The 16,281-nt window shown below is 41.5% G+C and overlaps 1 protein-coding gene across 3 annotated transcripts in view; it reads left to right on the plus strand.

Moving 5' to 3' along the window:
• Positions 1–16,281, plus strand: part of camsap1b (calmodulin regulated spectrin-associated protein 1b) — a 34,513-nt gene that overhangs the window by 6,527 nt on the left and 11,705 nt on the right. For 2 of the 3 annotated variants that reach the window (XM_047592117.1, XM_047592118.1), the window contains exons 3-9: positions 2,852–3,114; positions 9,801–9,962; positions 11,231–11,311; positions 11,564–11,596; positions 14,713–14,854; positions 15,033–15,172; positions 15,541–15,637. In XM_047592117.1, coding sequence (XP_047448073.1) covers positions 2,852–3,114; positions 9,801–9,962; positions 11,231–11,311; positions 11,564–11,596; positions 14,713–14,854; positions 15,033–15,172; positions 15,541–15,637 — 918 coding nt within the window. The remainder of the gene's footprint in view (positions 1–2,851; positions 3,115–9,800; positions 9,963–11,230; positions 11,312–11,563; positions 11,597–14,712; positions 14,855–15,032; positions 15,173–15,540; positions 15,638–16,281) is intronic. The other variant, XM_047592119.1, reaches the window with a different exon arrangement.

The raw sequence follows: 16,281 nt of genomic DNA on the forward strand, positions 1-16,281 counted from the left end.
TTTTGTGTTTGACATGATACTGTTTGGTTTTTGTTTTTTATTCTCGTCTTTGTTTTGTTCTTTTATTTTGTATGTATGTGACATCACAGCCAGCGAGGTCTCTAAAAAAGTGACCGTTGAGCATCGAGAACAAATTTAATGGAAGTAAATGTTTCGCTGCATTAGAAGAAACAACTGGAATCCAGGCACAGAAACCTGGTGTTGTGGTTCATTTAGTGTCAGGAAATATTCATTTATGCTGTGTTTTAAGTTACTTCTTACGTTCTGTTGTGGATGTTGTTGTTTTGGCGTAGTTACGTCCGACAGTAACTGTTTCAGTTGCAACTTCTCAGTGAAACTCTTAGCGTTAGCATCTTTTATTTAACTACATTTATCAGAACTGAAATGACCTAAAACTAACTGAAACTTGGGGTTAATCGACTTTTCCAAGTCCAGTTGCCCTTTATTTGATCTGATAATCCTTCATTCATTCATTTTTCCTGGTCTCTCTGTATTTACTGATACTTTTCACCATGTTTTTGTCCCTCAGGGGCCTCGGGCGACAGTGACGTCAGTACAAACCCTCTATAAACCATAAACAGTAAAATGATGATGAAGGCCACTAAATGTCCAGCGACGTTTATAGAAGCGACATATTTTGATGTTTTGCTCACACACTGTCATTTTCCACCACATTTGAGTTATTTCTTGAACCCTGCTTTGCCTGTTGGTACGTTTTCATTCACAAAAGCAGTGTGAAGAAGAAGCCTGTCGTGCTGTGTTTTTTTGTGAGCAGGACGTTTCCCTTTATCCCGTCAGTTATTCAGTGCAGACACTAAGAACACATCACATTCACACACAGAGCTTATGCTGTATTACTGCAGCTCAGACAGACAGATTTATCAGAACTGGGTTATTCCTGTTACCGTTTTATGTAGCGCACAGATTTTTGGGAGCGTTTTGTCCATGATTTGAGATCTATTTTAATCCTCTGCATGTAGTTTACCTTGCAGTGTAAATTTGGTCCGTGCATGCCTCCAGACCGCTGCTTTGTCCCTGCCCTTATATGGCTGTGGTTTCTGGTTTTAAGAATGACTTCACATCTAAAAAGAACACAATTACATCTGTAGACGACGGTTTTTCTAAAGCTGGGCTCCAGTGTTACCTGAGAAGGCTGCACTCACTCACCACTTCGCTCAGAAAGGATTTGTGCTCCAGAGGTAGTTAAGCTCTGACGTACGGCGCCAATGGCCATGTCTGCTCAGATTAAACCGAACCCGCCACAGAACAAATATCACAGGGGAAAAACTCTTCGCTTTGTCACATTCCTGCAACGTGTTGAGGCCGACGTCGCTTTCTTCCTGCTTCGTTATTCGTGTTATTTTTTTTTTATGCTATCAGCTCATGTAACGTACACACTGTGTTTGTCTTTAACCGAGGTCACAATGTCCAATAGACAAAGTTAAACTGAACACAACTTTAGAAAATGTCCCGGTCCAAACTAGTATCAGGAGGAGGCCTCTGAATGGGGGCGTTGGGGAGTTTTGTTAATTGGCCGATCGATTGTTTTTATTGGCTGATGTGAGCAACGGTTCCTTCCATGGAGATTCATGAAGGTTTTCTTTGTCTTCTCCTTAGATGTGACTGGATTCAGTCCAATAAATATTCCTTAAAGTCTAACGTCGCTTTCACACCAGAGCTGTTTGCTCCGCGTTAAATGGACCAGACTTTTGTTTCCTGCGATAGTCTGCTCCATTTCAGTAGATGTGGAAGATCAAGTGAGCTCTGGTCCAGTTGGAAACGTGGTTCACTTGCAAGTGTCTGGTGCGATTCACAGGCAGAGTGAATGTTCACCGGAGTAAACACACAGGATCAAGTTCAGGAAGTAACGCAACACACAGGTGCTGAAAACCAAAACGTTTCTTTTTCATTCATTTAGCGCTAATTGAAAGACAGAAGTCTTTCCTACATCGTCCAATCCACCACGTTCATGACGTTGCTCAGAAAGTTTGGTGTGATTTAAAAATAGCAGTGTGAAAGCAAAACCAAACCAAATGATGAATGGAAAAAAAAAAACAAAGCGCCCTGATCGAACCGAATGGTCAGGTGTGAAAATGAAGTACATGAATGAAGGATGGATGAAGTTAATGTTGTGTGGAGAGAGGAGCTCGTATCTTGTGTTTTCTACTCCAGAAATGTTCTAGTCTCTGGAAGATTTGTCTCCAGGAAACTTTGACCTTCTTTCAGTATTTCTTGTTGTTTCCATCTCTTGCTACCACCTCACAAAACGTTCACATCGCATAATTTACTAATTTGTGAACTTCTCCCAGAGTAAAGTGATTTTGGTTCTTCTTCCTCTTGCTGATCACTGTTAAAACCGAAGAGAATGACGATATTTTGACGCTAAATGGACGTGGTCTTTGGTTCATGTCAGACCGATAATAAATAAATAAATAAATAAATATAAAAGATCAGACTTTGCTGAAGCCTGATTCCGATCTGAATGGGAAATGTCTGTGCACGTTCACAACCTTTATAGCTTTAACAGTGTTTTTGGTTGTCTTTGCAAAATATGCTGAAGGGTCACGATACATTATTGCGATATTATGATATTGCGATATATTGCAATATTCTACATAGTTTACTGAGAAAGTTGTGCATCAGTGATAATTCATTGGACAAATTGAGTCAAAACATAATATTAGTCCAAATAATCCATTTCCAATTTATTGCACTTGTGCAGACAAAACTTTTTATTTTAAAATTGATTTCGCATCATAAGACCCGACACCCCTGGTCCCCTTTCTCATTTTATTCCCAGTGCAGCGCCACACGATTCACCTGCTGCTTCCCTCCCCTCTCTCCACTGCAGAACATATTCCAGAGGATTTAAGGGACCCGTTCTACACGGACCAATATGACCAGGAACACATCAAGCCCCCCGTCATCCGCCTGCTGCTGTCCTGCGAGCTCTACTGCCGAGTCTGCGCCCTCATCCTTAAGACGGAGCAGGCGGCGTCTCTGCAGTCCCACCTGTCCGTCATCCAGGCGCTGTCCAGAAAGGGCATTTACGTCGTGGAGAGCGACGACACGCCCGTCACCGAGGAGGACCTGGCCTGCATGCCCATCAAAATGGTGAGTGGACGCCTCTTCTTAACGCTGTGTGTGAAATCAAACCTGCCTGTCTGAGAAGAAGGAAACCAGGCCAGCAGCGTTACCTGCGACATCACCCGCTCTTCCTGCTTCTGATGTATTATCTTACCACAGTAAAATCAGCTCTTTTATCCTTCGCTAGCAGCGCCTTCAGTCTCCGCCACTAGGAATCCCCCTCTGTGTCGACTGTAAGGATGTTTTTGAAGACTTTTGCAGAGGCATTAAACAAAATCAGTTATTTGCATTTGTTTTAAATTAAAAACGTGAGTGTAACCGTGTCGTGTTTTGCCTCTTGACCTAGTCGAACAGTCTCCTCGTGATTTGGCTGCACACTTATCATTTCTATTCAAATCAGCGGGTGGAATTTGACTGTCGTGCTAGCTGTATCAGGATTTACTATGCAAGGTGGAGCTGTGATTAGGATGTGCGTGTTCTTGTTGTTTTTGTACTGTGTCAGTGTCCCATTTCCGAAAGGGCTTCAGGTAGCGAGGTAGATAAGATAACGCAACTTTAGCCTCAAAACTCCTCCTGAAACCTTTTAAACTTTTAGGTTTTATTGCAGCTTATTCTGCTTCATTTAAACCCGTTGTCCTCATCAGTGGATGGTTTCGTCTGCCATCTAGTGGTAGACTTATTTATGCTCATTTCTAGTTTGACCAATTGGGACGTACTCGTTTGAGGACGTTGGGACTTCATTGTTTTGCAATTCTGTCATTGGGCAGCCAGTTTTATATATCGTTACGCATTGGGTGACTTTATTATAATGTAAATAATGAAATAATTCCAGTGTCCACATATGAGGACATTATGGTTTTTATTTTTTGTTTTTTTATTGCAGCTTATTCTGCTTCATCTAAACCCGCTGTCCTCATTAGTGGATGGTTTAATCTGCCATCTAGTGGTAGACTTATTTATGCTCGTTAACGTTTTTTAGTTTGACCAATTGGCACGTACTCGTTTGAGGACGTTGGGACTTCATTATTTGCAATTCTGTCATTGCACAGCCATGTTCAGTTTCATATATCGTTACACATTGGGTGACTTTATTATAATGTAAATAACAAAATAATTCCAGTGTCCACATATGAGGACATTGTGTTTTGTTTTTTTTGTTTTTTTTTTTTCCAAAAACTACCCAAATACCTTGGAGGAATTAAAAATGCATACAAATAAAAGCAGGAGGTTATAGTAGAGCAGGTCTTTTCCCCTCCAACATAATCACGTCCTTAATCATTTTTACTGAGGCCTGGTCCACATATAAAGGTTGCTAATAGAGTTTCCATGCTCTGGTTGCTTAGGTAACCCAATATGTCCCATCTCAAACGTGTCCAAGTAAGACAACAATAGCATAAACATAAGGCTGCTGTATGGGTGGAGCTAGCTCCCTGTCTTAAAATAAGCTAGCGCTCCCATCGTGCTATCGACTTGGTGAATTTGTTGGTGCATGTGTCACATGTTGGTGAATTACTCTAAAATTGGGATTGGTTCACCTCAGTGCACCGTCTAGTCAGGACGTCTTTTTATTTAAGTGTTTAGCTGAGTCAGTTCTGGGCGTAGTACAGTTACCGTGTGCTCAGGAAATCCACGTTATAATGAGAGGATTTTGCTTCTTATGTAAAAGATATCGGCTCAAAAAAAAAAAATCAAACTAAATACAGGTCCTGCTAGAGAAAACCTCCCTGAACAGGCAGTATTTAATCAGGCCTCCGTGTTAAGAGGGTTACTGGTGCGCTAATACTTCTTAGATTGGATTTTACTGTCTGTGATATTTTCCTCACCTCCGTTGTCGTCGTCAATCTGTTAAGAGCATTTGCAGAATTTTGGCACTTAATCGTTTGTCCTCATATTCCCTGTTTTCTAAATTAATGCAGAAAGTCCCTATTTACAGCATCTCAAGTGGAATTTGACACGGTAGCATAATAAAAAAAATAAAAAGACCAATAAACGTCACAGAAGGAATGGTTTCTTCAGTTTACTCGTATAAACTACAACACTCCTCCTTCCATCTTCAGCCACATCACCAATAAACACTAGTGACTGACTGTTGTTTACACAGGGCGTAGCAGCCTTTTCTGGTGTTTTCTTGTCTAATCAGGACTTTCTATTGTTGTAGCTTATGAATGAGTCAGGTAATGATATGTGTGTCCCCTGGAAATATGTTTCTCCACCACTGTTGTCTTCTGTGGACGTCCAGGCCTTTGGTTAACTCACTTTCGTGTTCATTTTTCGCTTCAAAAAGATCCGTCTATGTCGTTGATGGATCTATATTTGCAGCTTAAGAAAAGCCTTTGTTTGCTTTCGAAGTTTGTCAATTCAAAGCAACAGTTCCCAAAATGGAAATGCCACACGTGTAATTTATTTCAGACCTTTTACGTAGCTACTCGGTGAAGAAATAACAGTGGAAAAACCTGCATCAGTTGTTGATTACTTTACTTTTATTCCCCTGGGAGAATAAATGGAACTTGAATGTGTTTTGATAGAAATGATATATGCCAAGTTTGTGTAGGATGACTCGCTCTTTTGATGTTTTCTTTGGTCACTCAAGTGTGATGCTCGTATGCTTTTCATAGATAAGAACTTAAAAGTCCTCTCCATGTGCATAATCTAAATGAACCATTTACATTTAAAATGATCCGCTGTTTATCTAATCACACTTACTCAACCAGTAGTCATCCAACCACCAGGGGGCGAACACACAGCTAAGGCTTCCTTACGCTGCCTAAAGTCACTGATGAGAAAATGTTGATAGGCAAAAAACCTTTAAGTCTGAGCCTAATGTTATCGCTTTCTCTGTATATGAGTTGCACTTTGTGTTTGCACTCTGTATTAGCATGTTTATTCCTTTAGAACTTGATAAATTTTAAATTCTTGGGTATTTTTTTATATTATGAAGCCTTTATTCTCATCTAAAGTTTCATTTTGCACTAAAAAACTGTTCACATATTGGTAGTTTAAAAGTATTCCAGTAAAAATACAGACGAATAACTGTGAAATCACCACGTTGCAGCGTAGTGAATGAAGTACAAAACACCTCCACTTCTCACAGGACAGCGCCAACACCGACCGCCTCCCTCTCCGCTCTCGGCCATCTTCCTATCCTTTTTGTTGCCATGGAGACCAGCCGTGGTGGGGATGTTGAGCGGGGGGGGGGGGGCCTCCTCCTCCTCCTTTGCATCCTTCCCGAGGAAGCGTCTGGCAAAAATAAGGCCCCGGCTCGGTGTGTAAAAAAAAAAAAGCAGCCAGACACAAAGCCTGGTAAAGGGGACGACGTTAAATCCCGAAGTCGGACTCTTCTTATCTCTGATAGACTGATGGAAACCTCCTCCCGCTTTATTTTTTTGCTGACTTGACAAGGCGTTTCCATAGAAACCTGGGAGAGATTTCATACCTGCAGACATTTCGTCTGACTCCTGTTGGGGCTAAAAAAAATATAAAAACCTAAATCTTTAGAAGCTGGATGCTCGATGCTCTCCTGGGTTATCTTTTGTGTGTGTTGATATACACACAGCTCGGGGCAACAACAGCAGTTTTGATTCCCTCGTGGCCTCATGCTGGGATGATGAAGGGCAGCATGTGAGGGGAACAAAAGGTTGAAGGGAACATCATCCTGTTACATCTCTGTGAATTTATTTACAGCCACATATTGACTCTGTTTTATTAAATGGCCACGTGCATTCTGTGAATCTTACTTCACACACTCATGTCTGTATTAGCGTGTTTTTAAACTGAACTCTGATATTTTTATTCATGAAAATGTCAGTGTAGAACAGTGGAAGCAAAGATGGTTTTGACTCCAACTAATGGTGTTTCTTCTGGTAATTTGGTGATGTACTTAAAAGTTACTAAGATCTTAAAGTTTAGTTGTTCGTCAGATGTTTGAGCTTCTCTGTGTTGTGTGTTTAACACGACATGGCACCAAATATAGGCAGTTTACACAAATACGATGTGGAAATCCTAGATTGCACAAAATGGCAAGAATGTAAAATGATGGTAGGTGACGTAGGAGATGTAGAATATGTTAATAAAGCCTGGACCCATCTCTTTAAACAGATGTTAACATCCAGATGTTTCACAATCTTAAAAAGTCTAAAATCCTGTCATTTGAATTTAAGGCCATAAAATGTCTAAAAGTCTCTTAAAATCTCATAAAATGTCTTAAATACGACTTTGAAAGGTCTTAAAAATGTGTTGATGTTACTTTTATTCAAACAAATCTCTTTTAAATGTTTCGTTTTTTAACGACACTATAACGTAAATACAGAACAGGACTAAAGTAAAAGTTGAAGGAACACAACAGCATCACTTACAACACTTGCTAACAAGCTAACAGGCTAACTGCTCAGTCAGTTACCAACGAGCTAACAGGCTAACTGCTCAGTAAGTTACCGACGAGCTAACAGGCTAACTGCTCAGTAAGTTACTGACGAGCTAACAGGCTAACTGCTCAGTAAGTTACCAACGAGCTAGCAGGCTAACTGCTCAGTAAGTTACTAACGAGCTAACAGGCTAACTGCTCAGTAAGTTACTGACGAGCTAACAGGCTAACGGCTCAGTAAGTTACTAACGAGCTAACAGGCTAACGGCTCAGTAAGTTACTGACGAGCTAACAGGCTAACTGCTCAGTAAGTTACCAACGAGCTAACAGGCTAACGGCTCAGTAAGTTACTAACGAGCTAACAGGCTAACGGCTCAGTAAGTTACTGACGAGCTAACAGGCTAACTGCTCAGTAAGTTACCAACGAGCTAGCAGGCTAACGGCTCAGTAAGTTACCAACGAGCTAACAGGCTAACGGCTCAGTAAGTTACTGACGAGCTAACAGGCTAACTGCTCAGACTGTGAGCTGAGTATTATCCTTAACATTATAAGCTGTTGCCGTACAGTAACGCTAGTTTTTACATTTAAAGCTGTGGTTGCTAGCAGCGGCTAATCAGTTAACGCTGATTTCCGAACAAATGTTAGTTCACAATAGAGAGGCAGTTTTTGTTTTTAAGTTAGAGTAAGGATTTTGTGAAATGTGAAATAACTGAATAAATTCATATATTTGCTTCCCGACCTCCTTTTTGCCAGCGTGGATGTGAAATAGGCCTTAAATTGTATTCGTTATGGTCTTAAAGTCTTAAAAAGTCTTAAATTTGACTTGTTGAAACCTGCAGAGACCCTGTTCACACAATGGTTTCCTTGTTCAAATTCGATTTACTATATTTTTGAAATTGTGGCTGCTGTGATTTACTGATATCCGGCTAAACTTAAGCCACGTTGCGACGTCATCAAACAACCAGCAGAACTGGAGCAGCCTTCATCTAAAAACATTAAGTTGAAGGAGGATGTTTTCGCTGTTGTTTTCTCCATGTAGGTCGCGCTGGGAGCAAAACGCTCCGATTAGCTCTGATTCGCTAACGAGTCTAATCTCTGTGCACTTCCATCGCCAATTGGATTAGTAAAACAATGGCTGAAACAATGACATGTCTTATTAGTCCTGTAATAGTTCTCGGTGCGGCCGTGTTGACTGTGACTATTGTGGAATTAGAATAAACCACAGATTTTACATAACCTGAAATGTAGAAATAAAGGTCGACTACAGGAAATGTTCCTGGCAGGAGAGAATATTTAACCTCCGTGTGGTTTCAGGGCTGTGAAACGTTACTTCATTTGGCCTAAGGATGCTCCTGTTTTACTGCAGTTAAACGTGGACCGGTTTAATACTGGACCCCCGCTGTGAGCTAACACAGAGATTTCAGCTTTGATTACACCGTCGTTGTGGTTATTTAAAGCTTCACATGTGTTTAGGAACCACAGGATTGACCCACTGCAGTGGAATTATTAGACGGTGCCCTTTATCCAATCATTCTCATCCAATTATCCACAGCCCACGGTGGCTGTTAACTACCTCAACCCCAACAACATCCTACAACACAACATGGGTGGAAATGTCATGAAAATAGCCCAAGAAATGGAAGTTTGATAAAAATGGAAATTGGTGAGGAGTGATGTCATTTGAGCTTGTGTTAGTTGAGACTGAAAGCGCAAAAGAAACTTTATTATTAATGGAAGTTATTGTTCTTTTATTGGGATTTGGGAATAAATTGAGACCAAGTATTGGGAATTATTGCTTGGTTCAAAATTTGAGATAATGGAGGATTGTTGTTGTTGTGCAGCTGTATAAGAGAGTGTTGTTGTATTTCCATGTAAATGAGCTTGTAAATGATGATGAATTCAACAACCTAATTGCTGTGGTGCAGTAAACAGAACATGACCCTTCAATCTATTTAGGGGGTGGGAATTGTGGGTTGTTGTTGCAAATGTGGAAATAAAGCGCAATTCATTACTATTTGATAAAAATGTAAATTTGCCTGGAGTGATATCATTTGCATTAGTTGAGACTGAAAGCTACAAATTTGGAGCAAAGGTGCAAAAAAATCCTGTTTATTCATCAGGAAGTTTGCATGAGATGAATTAAAATAAGAAACTTTATTGATCCTGAAGGAAACTCTTGTGTCAGAGGATGCACAAACATGCAAATACATTGAATTGTGTGCACAGACTCGGTAGTTTTTAATGTTGTTGTGCATCACGCTGCAGTTTCTGCTTTGGAAACCGAAAGAAAAAAAAAAAAAAAAAATTCCAGTGTAATTGAATTGTCGTCTGATTCACTCTCTCCTTCGCCCAGAGCGCCCACATGCCGATGATCGACGCCCTGATGATGGCCTACACGGTGGAGATGATCAGCATCGAGAAAGTGGTGGCCTCCGTCAAGCGCTTCTCCACCTTCAGTGCCTCCAAGGAGCTGCCCTTCGACCTGGAGGACGCCATGGTCTTCTGGATCAACAAGGTTAAAAAAAAAAACTAAACATCTGTCCCGCTGTTTGTTCTTTGAAATCCTGCTGGTTGCGATGGTGGTTTTTGGCGTCGTAAGTCACCGTTGTTTTGTTACAAAGCCGCTGCTCAGAGACCAGCAGACTGGATGGAGTGAGGTTGTGGTGCAAACACAAGAGGCTCGTGTTGCATCCGTCTTTCACTGGGCTGAAAGGCCTGAGGCGGCGAAAAGCCATGACGCAGCTTGTCCATGAGTCACTGGAACACTAACGCTTCCATTGTTGGTGAAAAGAATTGTCCAAAGAGAAATTTTCCTGATAATCAGGAAATGTAAGAAGATGAAGTCGTCATCGGCAGAAGAGGGAGGAGATATTTTGACACTGCAGAGATCTGATCATTTTAAAAATGTCTGTATCAGCTCTGATACTGATCGAGAACATCCCTGCATGTAAACATACCGACTAGAGAGAGAATGATATAACTCGTATTTTTACAGGACTAACGTTAGGTAACACTGTTATTGACGAACTGTAGGAAAGTTTGACGGACAAACAAGGACGTTCTCCTCTATTCCTATTAGTTTACCTTGTTCTGTGCAGTCAACAGACACGATTTTAATGATGACATTTTGAAATGGTAGCTCAGAAGTCTGAATTTTCAACTGGAATTCCCTCAAAAGTCAGATTTTCTCCTCATGAAGTTGTTGAATCCTCACTGCCCCCGACTTGAGTTTCCAACATGGCCGCCCTCTGTGTAAACAGTAATAAGAAGCTCCTGTAATAATCTGTTAATCAGCTCTTCTGATTAGTTTTTGTTGCATTAAATCAGTCGTGCAGACAGGATTTTTCCACGTACATACGTTGAAATGCTGTTATAGATTAATTAAAGTTGTTTTTTATGTGTTATATGTGAATAACAAGCCCGTGTCACGCTATCATCGGCTAAAAACAATAACCTGGTTAAAACAGAGTCAAACACCATCGTGGTAAAACTTTTTTTCTACAATTAAATTAATCAATTAAGACTTTTGAATATTTTGTAAATAACTCTAGTAAAAACTCATGAGTTATCTGTTCCATTCACAATTTAAGAAACTACATAGCCTAAATTTAAACATTAGAGTAATAATATTAGTTAATATCAAGGTTTTTTAAAGAACTTTAATTTCATTCTGTGCTCACAAAATGTAAAATGTTGAACCAAGTTTCCACCACGTTACACTGAGACAAAGCCAGAGCCACATCCCTATATATATAATACTGACCATGATACCTTCTCCTGCAGGTGAACACAAAGATGAGGGAGATTGCAGAAAGGGACCACAAAGTAAAGCACCACCCGCTGGAGTCTCCCAGCCACCAGAAGGTAAAACCCTTTTATTTGACGCTCAGTCCTCACACGTGGACAAATGTTCTTCCCTAAATGCACTTTGAATCGGTTCTGACCCTCCTCTGTTATTTTAAAACGGAAGCAGATCCGATCCTTTTGCCTGTGACCTTTGACCTGTTAATCTCTCTGCTCCTCTTCCTCACCTGTCCCTCCCTCCTCCTCCTCCTCCTCCTCCTCCTCCTCCTCCTCCTCATCCTCCTTCCTCTCTTATTCCTGCAAACTGGATAGTCTCCCTCCAAATGGTATTGGAAGCTAGTCCCTGTAAGTTGGATGCCAGCAGCTCCCATAACCTCCCCCCCCCTCCCCTCCAGCACACACACACACACACATTCCTCCCCCCTCCTCTCTCCCCCCTTTGCACGCATAGTTGTGTGTTGATGTGTGCGCACACGCTCATTCAAGCTTCATCTGCGCTGCTTGTAGCCGGTGCGTCAGCAAAAAGGAGGGGAGGACGCTGACAGTTTTCTTTTCGTTTCCTCGTGGCAAACATGTCACCTATGACCCTTGTGAACTGCTGAGAAGAGATGCATTTTATTTATTTTTTTTATAGCTATGCAATGTGCGCTTCCTCATTTCAAGCTGAAGTCGGCCGTGTGGATTCTCTCGGCGTAAAAGTGTGCAGTGTTTGCTCGGAGCGGATCCACGCCCACGCCGGCCCTTTCGCTTCGCAGACCCATCCCCAGACTCTTCTTCTCACTGATCTGCTTTGTCATTCTCCCTCCAGTCTCTCTCCTCTCTCTCACACACTGTTTCCTCTTTGTGTGTGTGTGTTTATGTGTGTGTTTGTGTTAGCCTGACGTCGTGCACACGCTGGCCCACTGCATGCTGGAGCCAGAGGAGCTCTCTGAAGCGGTACGACGGTGTTTCCTCCTCTCGGTCGGGGCAGGACCCGCTCATGTAGAACAGCTTCGTGTTTGTGTTAGATTCACCTGTTGGTGGCAGTTTGGTGGAATAGCTCAGCTTAGTTTCTCTAAACTAATCTAATCGAGGTCTTGTTGTGTATTTAAAGTTGGGATACGTTCAGTACAACAGCTCTGACATCATCGGACTGACTGAGCAGCCTGTTAATCCCACCAGCCTCCAGTAGTAGTCGATTAGGCTGCACATCAGCAAAGTGCAGCAGCTCAAACAGCCTTTTTTTTTTTTGTTTGTTTGTTTCGAACGAGAAGCGTGAGACGTTGCCAAGAATCACAGTCTGAAAAATGGACATTGCAATACAAGAACAAAATTAGATCCATCAAAGTTTTACCATCTCAAACTCATCTTAACTTACTTTTTAAATGTGCTCAGATGATAATTTATATAGAGGGTATGTTGTGCATTTGACGTCACTGCCGTCAGGATGGATTTGGAAAAGTGGATTAGCCTCAGCTTCAAGTTTTAGGTTATTGCATCGTGATAAATGAAGCTAAATAAAAGATGCTAACGCTAAGGTCTTTATTAACAATATGATACTGTAGCGTTAGAAGGATGAGGAGGAGTGATCACAAATATTCTGTTTATTGTTGGAACTGTAGTGGTAACATCCTCAAACTTATCTGAACGTACAGAACGAGACTTAGGAAGTAACTTAAGGTTTGACGTCATCAAAAAATACAGCATAAATAAATATTATCTGACACTAAATGAACCACAACACAGGTTTCTGTGTCTGGATTCCAGTTGCTTCTTCTAATGCAGCGATACATTTACTTCTCTTTTCTTTGGCAGATATCTGTAAAAATATAAAATATATCTGTGACTGCTTATCAAATCTGTTGGTTTAGTCAATCGCACAACAGCTCTGAACAGAATTTCTTTTACCATTTAGACGCTATTAAAGCCTATGATTCAAACTAATGCTGCTCATCTCCATTGATGGACCGTAGCCGTAACCATGGCGACGTCCACATGCATACCCTCTATAGGCCACAAATTTTTTCACCAGTTTTCCTCGGTGTCGTTTCCAGAATTTCTGCGTAAAGATGGATCCATTGCAAAACCACGTCTAGTTGTAGAACAGCTGTAGTACATACTCCAGGCCTATGTGTGGCGCTGTTTTTCAGCTACCGAACTCAGCTTAAAAACAAGAGGAGGTGGAGTATCAACCTTTCGCACAGAGTCCGTAATCCCATTTACCTCATTGTAGTGGTGAAGCATCGGTGTGTATTGGATTTACCAACAAGGGTCAATATCTGATGAGACAAACCTGTCGTCCACCACTGATGATGATGTTGTTGTTATGAGACGTCGGAGGCTAAGGGTGCGTCCACACGAATGGGAAAAAAAAGAAACCGCACATTCTTTGTATTTTTCTTTTTCATCCTGGGACCTGGATTCAAAACGATTCAAAACGTCACCGAAAAATCCTGAACCATCACGACGGTCGGTAGAAACGTACAAGACTCATGAGGTTTGACCCAAAAATGGAAACGTGGCCCAAGTGTTCACACCAGGAAATAGTCATACACTCATATAAAACTAAGGAAAACATTATATTATTGAACTGAACTCTGTTCTCTCTATAAAGGAAGCTACACTGAGGCTATTGATCCCCGTGTGGAAAACAACCAAAGTTAAATTAAAATAAATCTGTGGCCGAGCTGTTGAACTGAAAAACAAACCGGCTGCTGATTAAGACTATTTGTCTGACTCATTCTCAATTCTGTGACATGTAATTCTTAATATTTAGCACATCACTGTGCCAGACTAATTTGAGCCTCAGAGAACGTTTTGATTGATTTGTGCAAGAAGTGTGATTTATAGTTTCCATTATAGCTGCAGATTCCTGTGATATGATGCGTCTTGTTCATTTTAATCAATGATTTCCATGATGCTCGATCGTTCTTACCAGCGACACAGAGTATGTATCCAAAAATAATGAATCTGGGTGAGTGAGTTTCTCCACTAAAAACACACACACATCCATAAGTGGGCCAGTGATTATCCCAGTTTCCATCCCAGTGATCTGGTCTGTGACATCTGGTTTGACTGGGCTTCGTTTCACTGGTTCCCATTAGAGCCGGAAGGAAGGAAGGAAGGAAGGTCGACCCTCCACGCTCGTGTTGTCGTCGTCTCATGTCACTACTCTAAACACATCCACCCTCCATCTCCTCACCGTTAACCACGTCTCCAGGGTTCTCCCTTGAAAATACACTAAACCTGCAGCTTTTCCAGATAAATTTTCATGCATTTTTTGCTTTGAGACTCCAGGGAGAACCTTGACCTGATGCCTACATTAACTGTGGGTAGAATATGCTTTGACTAGTTCCTTTTGTTCTGATAAAAAAAAACTAGTCACTGCATGTAGGATGTTTTGTAGTAATAATACCATGCGTTGGTGTGTTGTTGTTACTCTGGTTTTCCTCCTCATGAAACCCTCTCCCCCTGCTGGTCAGGTGCGGTATCGCAGGGAGCACGCGTCAGGCCGACAGCTGCCCTTCTTTCCACTTCTGGTCGACCTGATGCGGGACGTTTGTGACGGGGCGGCGCTGCTCACCGTGGTCCATTACTACTGTCCCGACCTCATGAAGCTGGAGGGTACGACGAGCTGGCGTTGCATTCGCTCTCAGACGCTCTGAATTTAACGTGCATGTGTGAATCTATTTCTGTCCCTTGCACATGGCTCACTGTCCCAGTCCAGTCGGTGTGACATTTATAGCCGCCGTGTCATTGAGTTGTATCCCGGCCTGACCCGCTCTCTGCCCGTTCTAATCAGATATTTGCCTGAAGGAAGTTCCCTCCATCGCTGACAGCCTGTACAACATTCAGCTGCTCAGAGAGTTCGCCAGCGAGTATCTGAACAAAAGCTTCTATCTGACAACGGAGGACATGCTGTACGCGCCGCTCGTGCTCAAGGTACAAAAACCTGTTCTGCAAAAGTGTTGGTATGTGGCCTGACTCTTTCAGGTGAGACACAGCGGCAAAAATATGCTGTTTTGCTTCATTAATATGTCAAACTAGTTTAAAAAAATCCATTATTCAGATTTCTGTTCTGGAAATGTATGCAAATTAGCACATATTTAAGTAGATAATAACTCCTCATTTGCATATTTAAATATAAACTCACAGAAAACTTCCCTAAAACGTTTCTGTAAATAATCAGATGGAGAAGATTCATATCTATTAGTTAAATATTTTACCCCATTCACCTGTAGCGTCTGGCCTTAATTAAACTGTGTTAATTCATGTGTTTAACGTGTGTTTGTGTCTGTTCCTCTGTGTAGCACAACGTGATGGTGTTTATCGCTGAACTCTTCTGGTGGTTTGAGACGGTCAAGCCAGAGTTTGTCCAGCCCAGAGATCTCCAAGAGCTGAAAGACGGTGAGAATCTGTGCAGATATGATGCATGTAGCCCTGAAGTACAACAATGAACACACACAATGTGTGTGTCCTCACCACATTAATGGACCTTTTACTCAACCAGCGTCCTCAGCGTAAGTGGAGTTTTGGAAAAAAAAAACATAAAGTCAGTCAGACAGAAACTTGTAAATTATGTAACGTGAAAGACGAGCTGTTCGAAAGCTGCATTTAAACGAAGGGAAAAGGTCCTTGAGACAATGTCAGAAAAGTCTTTGAGGGAGTTTATGGCAGCGTCAGACGACCAGAACATTAACTCGGACAGAAAGAAAGATTTACTGGACTCACAGAGGACACGAAACAGACGCCAACATAATATATGTGCAGATTTGAAACATAATACCGAAATAAAACATCTTTTCAAATGCATTTCTGATACAGTTTTCCAACGTACTCTCCTCCATCTTTATTTCACGTCACCTCCTACGTCATCAGATGTGTTAGTAGCTTTGGTCGCTATTGAAGAAGATGCAATTTAGGAGAAAATGTGTCGGAGGACGAGGCAGAACCCAGTGGACTATGTGTTAACAGGAAGTTTAGAGGAGGATGAAGGAGAGAGAAGTTTAAAACCAAAGCTCATAGTGTCAGAAATGGACTTGGTAACTCTC

Source organism: Mugil cephalus, chromosome 8 (assembly GCF_022458985.1).
Source record: "Mugil cephalus isolate CIBA_MC_2020 chromosome 8, CIBA_Mcephalus_1.1, whole genome shotgun sequence".
NCBI lineage: Eukaryota > Metazoa > Chordata > Actinopteri > Mugiliformes > Mugilidae > Mugil > Mugil cephalus.